This window comes from Crocuta crocuta, unplaced genomic scaffold, assembly GCF_008692635.1.
Source record: "Crocuta crocuta isolate KB4526 unplaced genomic scaffold, BGI_CrCroc_1.0 scaffold270, whole genome shotgun sequence".
NCBI lineage: Eukaryota > Metazoa > Chordata > Mammalia > Carnivora > Hyaenidae > Crocuta > Crocuta crocuta.
The window spans coordinates 3,719,152-3,733,060 of record NW_027527569.1 but is presented as its reverse complement, the minus strand read 5'-3'; the positions used below and the strand labels follow the sequence as shown (position 1 = coordinate 3,733,060).

General features: G+C 39.4%; 1 protein-coding gene across 1 annotated transcript in view; it reads left to right on the top strand.

Moving 5' to 3' along the window:
• Window positions 1-13,909, top strand: part of CD109 (CD109 molecule) — a 132,832-nt gene that overhangs the window by 99,927 nt on the left and 18,996 nt on the right. Inside the window, exons 24-25 of the mRNA XM_077770293.1 lie at window positions 8,919-9,000; window positions 11,625-11,853. Coding sequence (XP_077626419.1) covers window positions 8,919-9,000; window positions 11,625-11,853 — 311 coding nt within the window. The remainder of the gene's footprint in view (window positions 1-8,918; window positions 9,001-11,624; window positions 11,854-13,909) is intronic.

Genomic DNA, 13,909 nt, shown 5'->3' with positions numbered 1-13,909 from the left:
TTCCCAGACACCAGATGCTTTGTGCCTGCAACTTGCAAATAACACCAGTTATCACGAGCTGAGTGCTTATTTGTGTTCCAAGCACTTTATAACCAATATCTCATTTAATGCTCACAGTGTTAGTATTATCTTCCTATTTTTACAGATGAGGAACTGAGACACAGAAAAGGTAACTTTCCCAGGGTCACGTAGCAAGTGAGTGGCAGAGCTGGGATTTGAACTCATTGCCTGGCCCCAGAGTCCATGTTCTTAAAGTTCATACTTAGAGAAACACAAACACATTTCTAACAAGAATAATGTAAATTTGATTTCCTCAAATACTCCAGAAGCCAACCACCCAAAGTTTCAATCTTGCTTTTGTGCTTCCATGTTAGGGAACTTCTAGCAAAATCTCTGTGTGGCTGAGTTTCTTTCTCTATACAATTTGGGATATCTGCTGCCATCAAACTCGTGAGGATTAGAATGGTTTATGCAGAATGCTAGAAAAAATCCTTGTTCAGTATAATCTAAAAATGAAGTCCACACTTCTAAGCTCCCAAGTGTTTTGCTATTATTTTTTTTTAAAGAATGAATGGGTTAAGGGGCGCCTGGGTGGCTCAGTTGGTTAAGTGTCTGACTTCACCTCAGGTCATGATCTCATGGTTTATGGGTTTGAGCCCTACGTCGGGCTCTGTGCTGACAGCTAGCTCAGAGCGTGGAGCCTGTTTCAGATTCTGTGTCTCCCTCTCTCTCTGACCCTCCCCTGTTCATGCTGTCTCTCTCTCTCTCTCTCTCAGAAATAAATAAAACATTAAAAAAAAAAAAGAATGAATCGGTTAAATGCAAATAGAGGCCAGTTGTTAGGTTTTGTTAACTTCTCCACAGTTAAGAATTAGAAAGCTTAAAGACACGATTTTGATGTGAGCTTTTCTTCCAGGTTCCCTCATTATGTAGGGACTTGTTTATCCTGAACTAAATTTTATGTAATAATGGTAATAACTAATGTGTTTAAATGTTTTACAAATGTTTTCATTTACTTCTCCCCAAACACCAGGAGGTGGGTGTACTGTTATTATTACCATTTTACAGAGGAGGAAACTGAGGCATAGGATGGTTACACGACTTACCCTGCTTACTCTCAGGTGATCTGGTTCTGGAGTCCGTGCTCTTCCTCAGACCAATAGGGGATAACTCTACTTTGCAATGTTCTTAGGTTGTTAAAAGCAGTTGAGCTTAGGATGGAAAAGGTCCAGGAACTGGCAAGATGCTTGAGTGTGGCCAGTGTGTAAGAGGTCTCAAAGGGGCTTCTGATAAAATAGTAAGCGAGGAACGTGGGCTCCTATAGGGAAGGAGACAGCAAAGGCTAGCATCTGAAGTGTCAGGTTAGACCAGAGTGAGCTGTAAGATGGGTGCTCCAAGAGGAAGTGCCGGTCAGTGTCCTTAGCTCTCCCTGGGGTAGTCTGGCACAGACCAGGATGAAGAGGGGGAAGGGGGTTGTGAGTCAGCGGCCATATGCTGCATGAGAGGACAGACTGAGGGGGACCAGGGATTGGAATCAGAGCTGGGTGTGATCTGAGTGCTGCTAAGGGGAAGGAGGTAGTGGTATATTTTCCCTCAGGTTAGAGTCAAGCCCTGCAGGCCTCAAATCTGGTTGGGTCTTCCAGGAAGTTCTCAAAGATCTAGCGATTGGTACTTTCCATACAGAGCTGCCCATTTAAAATCATCCTCCTTCGGGGCGCCTGGGTGGCTTAGTCGGTTAAGCGTCCGACTTTCGCTTAGGTCATGATCTCGCGGTTCGTGGGTTCGAGCCCCGCGTCGGGCGCTGTGCTGACTGCCAGCTCAGAGCGTGGAGCCTGTTTCAGTCTGTGACTCCCTCTCTCTCTGACCCTCCCCTGCTCACGCTCTCTCTCTCTCTCTCTTCTAGAAATAAATAAAAAAATAAAAAAATAAAATAAAATAAAATAAAATCATCCTCCTTCAGGGGCACCTGGGTGGCTCAGTTGGTTTAGTGTCCGACTCTTGATTTCAGCTCAGACCATGATCTCGTGGTTCCTGGGTTCGAGCTCCGTGTCGGGCCCTGTGCTGACAGTACAGAGACTGCTTGGGGTTCTCTGTCTCCCTCTCTCTGTGCCCCTCGCCTACTTGTTCTCTCTCTCTTTCTCTCAAAATAAATAAATAAACATTAAAATGATTCTCCTTCATACATGTATTTGTAGGTCATTCATATTTAAATATTTAAACACAAGAGCTGGCTTTTTCAAGTTCTATTATAACGAGATTAAGAAGTGGCACCACCAAAAGAAAAAAAAAAAAAGGTGGCACCAGGTGCTCCCTGTGGAAGTCTGCCCTGCTAAAAGCAAATGAGATTTTACACATTGCCATCATGGTTATATTAAAGGAGATGAGAAATATTTGGGATTGTCATAATTTAACTCTATACCTTTCGAAAACAAGATTCTGACTTGTATTCAAAATTTAGTGTGACTTCAAGCAGAAAGTACATAGGAACTAGACTGTTGCTTTATATGTTGATACATAGTCTTTGGGATAGTTTAATGAAGTAAAGTAAAATATTTTAGAAAATGCCACACAATTCCGTATTTTGTAAGCTTTATGAATTGTAACATTGGGCTGGTTTCCCCCAGCCTCGTTTTCCCACCTGTAAGACAGGGCTAATAAAATACCTACTTCATGGGACTGTTTTGAAGATTAAATAAAATATTTTTGTACTTTAGCACAGTAAACACCCAATAACTGTTAGCTATGATATAGTTAGTTGCATTTGACTGAGGCGTTAGGGTCCACAGTCAGCAAGTAAGTCTTGTCCATCTGCCTCAAAAGCAAATATGAAATTCTTCCACTGTCTCCATCCCATGGTGAATCCTTCCACTCAAATACCATCATTGCTCGCCTGGACAGTTCAGTGTCTTCCCTTTAAGAGCCTCTCTGCTATGCCCACTCCCCTTCAATATCTAACAGGGATCTTTTGAAAATGTTCAAATCATGCCACTTCCTTCCTTAGAATTCTTTAATGGATTCTCTAGTGGGTGAACTGGCCTTGCCTCCCTCCCTCCCCTTGCCTGAGGCTGCCCTCCCTTGGCTTGCTCTTGGCTACATTTGGAACACTCCCAGCTCCGTGGTGCTTCAGGGTCTCTAACCTTGCTCTTCCTTCAACTGGGATCCTCTTCCTCTGGTGTTTCCATGGCTTGGCTCCTTTCTCATCATTTAGGTGGTGTTTCCCTCAGAGTGGCCTTTCCTTCCCATTTAGGAACTCTCATTTATACACTCCATTTCATTTTCTTCACCACACTTAACATTATTTAAAATGATCTTGTTCGCCTATTATCTGTGTGTTTCCTGTGCTAGAAGGTAACTCCCTGACAGTGGGCATCGTGTTTAATCTCACCATTGTATTGCTATCTAGACACCTCAGTAAATACAGACTGGATCAGTGAGTTACTGTCAACATTAATCTCTTTGTATGTTCATCATCCTAATGTGGAGATTGGGCCCAGAACGTCTTCCGTAATGCACAGATTATTTATAAACACTAAATTGTTCTACCTGGCCTCGAGAGGTTCTTCTTAGCTAGGAAATGGGACCTGTGTTTTCAGCTCACCTTTTGAGCAGGCGAAGTGGCTGATGGAAGTTGACACAATGGAGCTCCCCCAAACACATCATTTCACATGCTGAACTGAATTGTATATCAAAGTAGTGGACAAAAGCTTTCCTTGGTATAATGATTTTCATTATGAACTCAGTGTCTCATTTCAGGGACTTTGTTTTTTCTTTTGCCATCACATTTGCCAAAGTCCTTTAAATATACCGTAGTTGTTTTTATTTTTCAAGAAATTAAAGTCACTTTGGCATGAGTCATGATTATGTTATTTAAATGTCATTTATGAACAGCACATTGTTTTACTTAAATCATGCTTGGCCCAGGACCCTTGTAACCTAACCCATTGTTTTTTTGTTCAAAACAACAGCTACATCATTGAATGAAGTCTCTTTTGCTGTCAAAAAGAAAAAATAGAACCATAAAACAAAAACTGTTTTTGATAAGGACGGGAACTCCTGTGAATCAGAGATTGAAGCCACTTGTTTCCCTCAGATATTTAAATCATAGTGCCCATGGCTCTATTTTTCAAGTGCAGACTCAGACCAAGCCTGGTTGAAAACACATTATATTTCTTTTCCGTTTAAATAAAAACAGGAAAAATAGATTTGAGAATTCTGATGCTGCTTCTGGTTGTCACAAGTGTGGCTAGAGGCGATAGTGAAAACACTGGAAAACTAACCATCCAGGATGTAAGTTCGCACTTTCCACGTTCCACACCATATAGAGTAAGGACGTTGAACATAATTACTTTTCTTTTAGTACAGAAAATATTTTTATCAGCTTTTTACCAGAGGAGGTGAGTGATAGAGTTACAAGGAGCTGATTTTGCTTCTTTTGTTTAAATGTAATTTTGACACTTGAAGTAAACCAAGTCACATTATGTTTAGAATATTTTTCTATTTGTTTCTATGAACAGTGTTTTCATCTTTCTTATGATAGATTTTAAATATTTTACATTCATGGCTATTCCAAAGAAAATTCATGACCCAGTAAGTATGTATCTGGCCCTTTATAAATAATAGTTCCTGGGTCATTATCGTATCAACTCTTGACTTCTTCTGTATTTTAGTTTTCAGAAGTGTCTTCTAATTCCTACTGAGCTATTACTTTCTAACTCAAGAGCTATGCGTGAAACTAAGGAACTTAGGGCAACACTCTTATTTCCTCATAAACTTTTAGAGAAGACCATAGTTGTGCCTTTTTTACCTATCATGAGAAGTCTCCAACTGAGGTGACTGCCCCTGATTGTTGAATCATTGTATTTATGGTAAATATTCCAGCCAAGTCAGCAATGCCCTTTACTGCTTGTGGAATGGTGTTGATGTGCAAGGATACGCAGCTGAGGGTTCTCTAATGATGCATGGCTGGTTGAAAGTGAGGAAGGAAACCTCACAGGGTATTCCTACTAGGAGAGTCAAAGAAGTTCCTCTCTCTGGGTTCTGATTCTCTCCTTTCTTCTGCCACGGGAGCGGAACTGGGGGTTTGGGGTCTAGTGTCATCTAAGCCAGCTCAAGAAATGTACTCCACAGCTAGGGATTGTCTGTGAGTCCTCCCCCTCCTCTGGGCTGGCTGCCCCTAGGAGTGGAATGGTGTTAGTTGTTGATATTAATGGGGACTGTTGGAGGTCAGCCACCTGAGGGGTAATTTCCATAAGCACTGATCTCATCTTCATGATCTCATCTCTCTCTGACTGGTTTTACAATAACTCATACTTGGAACTGCAGTTGTTGACGTGATTTGGGGGGTTGGAGGCACATGGTCCTCCTTTTAGAAGTTGGTCCTTCTTCCCACAGAGGCACCTCCTGTAGTGATGGTGGGTCCTGAACGTTTTCTTTTCTTCTTTCTCCTCTCCTCTCCATCCCTCCCTCCCTCCTCTCATCTCCTGCCTTCCCCTCTCCTCCCCTCCTCTGTCAGATTGAGTTCACAGTGAAACTCTGCTATCTGGTGGATTCAGTCTTGAATTAGAAATTGAGGGAGAATATCTTGGACTCTTGCTAATTTCCTTTGTAAACACTAGAAAGTTATTCTGCTTCTCTGTGAACCCTGCCTTTGAAAAAGGAAGAGATTATATGATGTGTTATTTTCAAGGTTTATGAAAACTAAAAACATGTTGAAGTGAGCTAAAGTAGTGTTAATAATGCCTATCATTTTTGCTATTCTTATTTATTTTCTTTCTTGAATATGTAGAACATTAATATGCTTCCAAAAGTCGAACCTATTCTAAAAGGTATATGCAAAGGGGTATCTCTCTCTTGTATCTCTTCTCCCAACTCCTTGTGGGTAACTTCATTTCTAGTTTCTTTCTCTCTCTCTCTGCAGAAATTAACACATATATTTTTTCTTATTTCCCATTTTTCTTCACAAAAGGTAGTATATAAAGCATGCTATTTTAGACTTTGTCTTTTTCACTTAATAGTGCATACAGAAAATCACTCTTATGAGTTCAGAGAGATACTCCTCATCTTTTTTTCACAGTTTCATAGACTCCACTGTATAAGTTCTATATTTATTCAACCAGTCTCCAATTTGGGGGCATGTAGGTAGTTCCAGTAATTTTTAAGTTTATTTACTTATTTTGAGGGAGGGAGGAAGGGAGGAAGGGAAAGAAAGAGAGGGAGGCAGGGGGAGAGGATGTGTATGGGAGGGAGGGAGGGAGAGAGAGAGCGAGAGAGCGAGAGTCCCAAGCAGGCTCTGAGCTGCCAGCACAGAGCCCAACGTGGGGCTCAGACTCACAAACTATGAGATCATGACCTGAGCTGAAATCAAGAGTCAGATGCCTAACCAACTGAGCCATGCAGATGCCCCTACTTCCAGTATTTTTGCAATTACAAACAAAATTATTCTGCAATGAATAATTTTCTGCACATATTTTTGAGTTGTTGGAGCTATCTTCAGGGTAGAGTCTTAGAAGTGGGATTATTAGGTCAAAAGGTATAGATACTCCCTTACACAGTAGTTGTACATTCTGAGTGTCCTGGAGCAATGAAAGAGGTATTGGTTTCCTTATAGCCTTCCCAACAGAATGAGTGGTCAGACTGTTGAATCTTTGCTAATAGGATGAGTGAGAAATGTNAGCCCGACGTGGGGCTCGAACCCACGAACCATGAGATCATGACCTGAGCTGAAGTCGGACACTTAACCGACTAAGCCACCCAGGCGCCCCATCTCAATGTAGTTTTAATTTGCATTTCACTTATTATGAAGTTGAGCATTTTCCCATATACCGAGGTCCATCTTTCTCTCTCCCTCTCACTTTTTTGTTGAAATTGTTTTTGTCTTTTGTCCATTTTTCTTTCTGTAGGAGATTTACTTTTTTTCTCTACACTTAAAAGATACTTTATGGGAGTATATGTAAAGATATGTAGTAGTAATATATAAAGATATATATAAAATGTATATGTTAATATTAGGCCATTTATCTGTGTTATATGTTGCAAATGTTTCTTCTAATCCATCATCTTTTAACTTTGCTAATAGTGTGTTCTGCCATGGAAAAGTTTAAAACAATTTTTTATGGTCACATTTATTAAATATTTTCTTAGAAATTGCGTGGTTAGATGGGTACCTGGGTGGCTCAATCAGTTAGGCGTCTGAATTTGGCTCAGGTCATGATCTCATGGTTTGTGAGTTTGAGCCCCACGTCAGGTCAAAGAAGTTGGCTAATTTCTGGCTTCAATACCTCCCAGTTGGATGACTTTGCACTTGGCGTGTTCTGAGTTCCAGTGTCATCATCCCTGAAGATGCAACCTCTAAATAGCATCTCCATCATAGAGTTGTGAGAATTACCTGAGTTAATGTGTGAAAGGGCTTTGGACAGTTCCTGACACATAGTGTTGGATAAAGATTGGATATTAATTATTGTACTGTAGTATTTCAGTTGTAAATATCAAGATTATAACCCATTCTTTAAATCCAACAAAATTCTGAAATCACCTAAATGTTGTTTATATTTCTTTTACACTAAGTATTAAAGATCACCGTGAAACAGTGTCTTGTTTTTTACACTGCGTCTTATTGTAGCCTAAACCAGATACTCAGATCTGGGAGTCTGGGGAGAAGGTCAGGGAGAAAGTTTGGGACATGGCAAGAGCAGATTAATTTTAAACTGTTAATGCTCATATTTTGTTAATTAAATCTGAATAATTCTAGTTATTGATTCTTCTAAAATGTGTTATTCATAAAGCAAACTTTTTTTGTTACTAGAGTTTACGATGGATTGAATTCAACATTTTATAAATGTTTCTGGTTGCCAGGCTCTATGTGACCATGCTGCAAAGCTCACACTGTGTGACGTCACCTGCCTTTAGTGGAAACTTGGCTAAATTACTGCTATTTTAATTTCATTTTTAGCAACTTAGTTTGTTGTGGGTTGTTTGGTGAATCTTTTAGTGTTTGGCCTATGATTTCTCAGTCACTGGTCTTTGAGACCTGCATGCATTGTTTTGCAAATATGAAACATCTGCCTTATTTGCAACCATTTGTTTGTGAATATGAAACATCTGCTTTTATTAAAGTAGCTACATGAGCCTTAACCCCCTCCTCAATTTACTTCTGTAGTGAGACTTTGTTACCACTGTTGGGTTCTTTTTTGTTTGTTTTTTGTTTTTAATGTTTTTACATGTTTATTTTTGAGAGAGAGAGGGAGAGAGAGAATACAAAGCACAGAGCCTGACGCAGGGCTCAAACTCACAAACCATGAGATCATGACCTGAGGCGAAGTCAGATGCTTAACCAGCTGAGCCACCCAGCGCCCCATGGTTTTTTTTTTGTTGTTGTTGTTTTATAGTTAGAATTTGGTTTGAGGTGGTGGGTATAACAGTTGGTCCTTTGGTTTACCGCAGTTGGCCATGGCCAAAAATGTTTTAAAGCAATTGCCTTACATTATTTAGCAATTTTCCCCTGCTATTTCTTGCCTAAAAAATATAAAGTATTTTTACATACTTTAGATACTATTTTTCTTAGGTAGCAAACAGCTTTAGATGATTAAGCATGGAAACTATCGTAGTCAATACTACAGAATTAAATAAAACTTGGCCTTTAATTTTGCTTGCTTTAAAATGGCTAGAATTGTTGTGTCCATTATAGTATTATTCTGAATTTTATTTGGGGCTATCACAGTTCTTATTTCACCATTCTGCTTAAGAAGTGTTGATATTTTAAATTTCTCACAGCACTTACTATAGAAAATATTCAATATCAGTTGTTAATTTGATATCTTCTTTTACATTCTCTGTTCATGTTTCCTCAATTTAAAGACATGATTAGAAATTTATTTATTTCAAGTTGTGATTACATTGATTATCTACTTTTGTGTCTTCAGGTTATCAAAGAGAACTTCTCTATCAGAGGGAAGATGGCTCTTTCAGTGCTTTTGGGAATGATGATCCTTCTGGTAGTACTTGGTAAGTGTTTGACTAACAGAACAAATCTTTCATGAATGGGCTCTCATTAGGTCAAAATGGCCATGGAATTGACGGATGTGTCCCATTATATATAGACTTATAGGTTTCTTTTCCCATTGCCTGGCTTTAAAATAAGTTTTCCTTTGTAAATATGGTTTTAAAGCAATAATAAGTAAAATGTTTTTATTTAGGTAAGTCATAAATCCCCCTTTTTTGTGGTAGGGAAAGCAATAAAAATACTTAAGAAACTTTTTTTTTTTTTTAACATTTATTCATTTTTGAGAGACAGTGAGAGACAGAGCATGAGGGGGGGAAGAGCAGAGAGTGAGAGGGAGACACAGAATCCGAAGCGGGCTCCAGGCTCTGAGCTGTCAGCACAGAACCTGATGCAGGGCTCCAACTCACTGACCATGAGATTGTGACCTGAGCCCAAGTTGGATGCCCAACTGACTGAGACACCCAGGTGCCCCATAAAATACTTTTTGATGATGGTATAGTTGACAAGAAAAACTGGTTAGAAATACTGAGTGATTATGACATAGTTCTTTATTTTTTTTTAAGGGCTTTTTATTAGAGAGAGAGCATGCAAGTAGGGAAAGGGTGGAGGGAGAGAGGCTCCCGCACTCCCACACTCAGTATGGAGCCTGACTCAGGGCTCCATCCCGCCATCCTGCAGTCATGACCTGAGCCAAAATCAAGAGTTGGATGCTCAACCGATGGAGCTACCCAGGCGCCCCAACATAGTTCTTTTCTTAATCAGACATGATCAATACAAATTTTGTGTTAATACAGTCAACATTGTTTCTTTAAGGTTATTTTTTTGTGAAAACAGTGATAGAATTAAGTAATAAGCATCCAGATTTCCTCCAGAATGGAATCTATGTGGCTGGTTTTGGATGATTACTTTTTCTCCTTGCACTGTTGTCAGTGCTACATTTCACCTAGAAGAAGGTTGACTAACTGTAGCAGTCGGGTTAGACAAGGCACACTGTGGTAACAGCAACCCCTAAAATCCCTTAACAAGGGCTTCTTTCTTGCTCAGGCTGCATTTCTTCTTTGGGTCAGCAGGGGGCTCTGTAGTCTGTCAGCTGCCACCATCTCCCCAGGAGGCTCCAGGCTTGCAGCAGCCTGGAAAGAGAAGGCTGGAGTATCTACCACTGGTAATTAGGTACTTCAGCCTGGGTGCAGCATTTCTTCAGTTTATCATTATCAGAGCTGCTCACAGGCCATGTGACCTTTGCCCTTAACTTCGAAAGGGCAAAGAAGTGAATTTCTCTGCACACTCAAAGTAGAATAGAGGACCAGATATTACTGAATATTAGTGATATTTATCACACTAAACATTTCATAGGATGAACCATATCTGCTTCAAATTTTCTTTTGGCATGTATCAGGATATAGATCCATAAATAGAAAGGTTTCAGTGTTTTATTGCTTGATGATCTTTTCATCTAAATATTTATTGTTCCATAGTAAGCATTGGCAGACTTTTGCTGTAAAGGCTCAGATAGTAAATATGTTAGGCATTGCAGGCCACATAGAATCTCTGTTGTTTCCTCTCCTCTTCCTCCCTCCCTCCTTTCTTTCTTTCTTTCTTTCTTTCTTTCTTTCTTTCTTTCTTTCTTTCTTTCTTTCTTCCTTCCTTCCTTCCTTCCTTCCTTCCTTCCTTCCTTCCTTCTCTCTCTCTCCTTCCTTCCTTCTCTCTCTCTTTCTTTCTTTCTTTCTTTTCTTTTCTTTTCTTTTTCTCTTTAATAACCATTCTCAGGTGGAGGGTGGTGGAAGAGAGGCACACATAAATAGACCTTGGGCTGGCTTTGGCACAAGGGCCAGATTTGGCCCAGACTGATTGGTTCTTAGGCTGTAATATTCTGACTTCTTATAGGAGAGAAACTATCCATTTTTCTCTACTTAAAAGTACTAAGATTTGACTGTGAATTATATATAGTTCATCCCTGGCGTTAGGGTTGAGCCAAGTGTGTGATGAGATCTTCTTTGGTTAATACCTAGAAGAGTCCAAAGATGATAACCTTGGACAATTTATTTTTATATTTATTTATTTATTAAATTTTTAAAAATGTTTTATTTATTTCTGAGAGAGAGAGAGACAGCGTGAGCAGGGGAGGGTCAGAGAGAGAGGGAGATACAGAATCTGAAACAGGCTCCAGGCTCTGAGCTGGCAGTCAGCACAGAGCCCGACATGGGGCTCGAACCCACAAACCATGTGATCATGACCTGAGCTGAAGTCGGATGCTTAATCGATTGAGCCACCCAGGCACCCCACCTTGGACAATTTATTTAACTCTCCTGGAGTGTCACATTCTGAATCTATAAAATAATAAGGCATGATTAGATGACTTTTAAATTCCTTTCCAAATCCGGTATTTTGTGAGTTGACCTGGAATTTCTTGACCACACTCAAGTGGAAACTGGACCTACCAGCTAGGCTGAGATGTTTATGTTGTTTCTTTGTTGTCTTTCTTCCCTCTGTTCCTTCTTCAGTTACCATCCTTTGGTGAATCTTCTGGTGAGAAAGTATGTTGTTACTGTTGGTATTTTCTTGCTCATTGTTATTTAGAGGACTTCATAAAGTGTATTTTATATATTTTTTCTCCTTTTTCACCTAGGTTGTCAGCTTTTGTTTTAAGATGTTTCCTTGAAGCTGATCCTTATATAGATATTGATCCGAATGTGTTACACAGAACATATACTTGGCTCAAAGGACGTCAGAAATCCAATGGTGAATTTTGGGAGCCAGGAAGAGTGATCCATAGTGAGCTTCAAGGTGGCAGTAAAAGTCCAGTAACACTTACAGCTTATATTGTGACTTCTCTCCTGGGATATAAAAAATATCAGGTATTTAATCTTTAATAAATGATGGGCGAGGAATTACAAGGAAGGTAGGTCTTGATGGATCAAATATGTGTCTGGAAACTTAAAGGCTTTTGCAATTTTATATCACATTTGAGGTCTGAATTTGGATACCTTCTGGCTTGGCATTTCTGGCCTTATTTTAGAATCTGAGAGTGAAGAACTCACTCTTTTAGAATAACAAAGAGAATTCTAAAAATGCTTTCTAATATAAATGTTGTGCTTGCTATTGGTAAGATAAATCAATGCATATTTTATCATTGGAAAGGTTACTTTCTTAGGGGAAAGAAGATTCTTCAGAGTTTGGGAATGTATTCTAGCACATTTAGATTGTGAAAGATTTTTTTTTTTAAATTTCTAAAATATCATGGAGCAATGACAATGTCTGCTAATTTAGTACAGAGTACACCCACACTCTAAAAATCATGTTAAAAAGGCATGGATGTCTGGATAAGAATGTGTATGCATGGAAAGTTATGCTAATGAGCTTAATTTTGCTCCAGAGCTGTCTCAGTGATTGATGCCTTTATTGCTTTAATGCCAACTGCATTTCACAGGATCAAAAACAACCATTCTCTGTTGTAAGCTCCTACTATTTCCCTAGTCCAGTACTAGGCACATGGAAGATAAACTTTCCCCTAAATCTAGAGCCTCAACACCTGAGGTCAGATGTGAGTAATATTTTTCTCAAGCTGTATTTTGTGCTCTCATCTGAGTTCATGATATTAAATGGTAGAAACAATGGCAAAAGTTCTGCTTTTTATTTCTTATTCCTTCTAGGGAATGGTGCCTGTTTTTTACTCATAAAAGCTGAAAAGCAGTGTTCTTTTCTTCTTTTTTAAAAAAAAATTTAAGTTTCTTTTCTTTCTTTCTGTTTTTATTTAAATTCCAGTTACTTCATACACTGTAATATTACTTCCAGATGAAGAATTTAGTGATTCAACACTTCCATACAGCACCCTGTGCTCATCACAAGTGCCCTTCTTAGTCCCATCACCTGTTTCACCCATCTCCCCAGCCTCCTCCCCTCTGATAACCATCAGTTTGTTCTCTATAGTTAAGAGTCCCGGGGCGCCTGGGTTGCTTAGTCAGTTAAGCGTCCGACTTTCGCTTAAGTCATGATCTCGCAGTTCGTGGGTTTGAGCCCCGAGTTGGGCTCTGTGCTGACTGCCAGCTCAGAGCCTGGAGCCTGTTTCAGAGTCTGTCACTCCCTCTCTCTCTGACCCTCCCCTGCTCACGCTGTCTCTCTCTCTCTCCTAGAAATAAATAAAAATATATATATAAAAAAAGAGCCTGTTTCTTGGTTTGCCTCGCTCTCTTTTTTACCTTATTTGTTCATTTGCTTTGTTTTTTAAATTCCACGTGAGTGTAGTCCTATGATATTTGTCTTTCTCTGACTTATTTTGCTTAGCATAATACTTTCTAGTTCCATCCATGTGTTTGCAAGTGGCAAGATTTCATTCTTTTTTTATGGCTGAGTAATATTCCATTGTGTGTGTGCGTGTTGTGGGTGTATGGGTGTTTGTGTGTATACTACATCTTCTTTATCCATTCATCAGTCAGTGGACACTTGGGCTGTTTCCATAATTTGGCTATTGTAGATAATTCTGGTATAAACACTGGGGTGCGTGTATCCCTTTGAATCAGTATTTTTGTATTCTTTGGGTAAATTCCTAGTAGTGAAATTGCTAGATGATAAGATAGTTCTATTTTAATGTTCTGAGGAACCTCCGTACTGTTTTCCAGAGTGGCTGTACCAGTTTACATTCCCACCAACAGTGCGAGAGGATTCCCCTTTCTTCACATCCTTGCCAACACCTGCTATTTCTTGTGTTGTTGATTTTAGCCATTCTGATAGGTGTGATCTCATTGTAGTTCTGATTTGCATTTCCCTGATGATGAGTGGTGTTGAGCATCTTATGATTTACTTGTTGGCCATCTGTATGTCTTCTTTGGAAAACTGTCTATTCATATCTTCTGCCCATTTTTAAAAAAGAAATTCCTTTTTTATTTTATTTTTAAGTGATCTCTATACCCAACA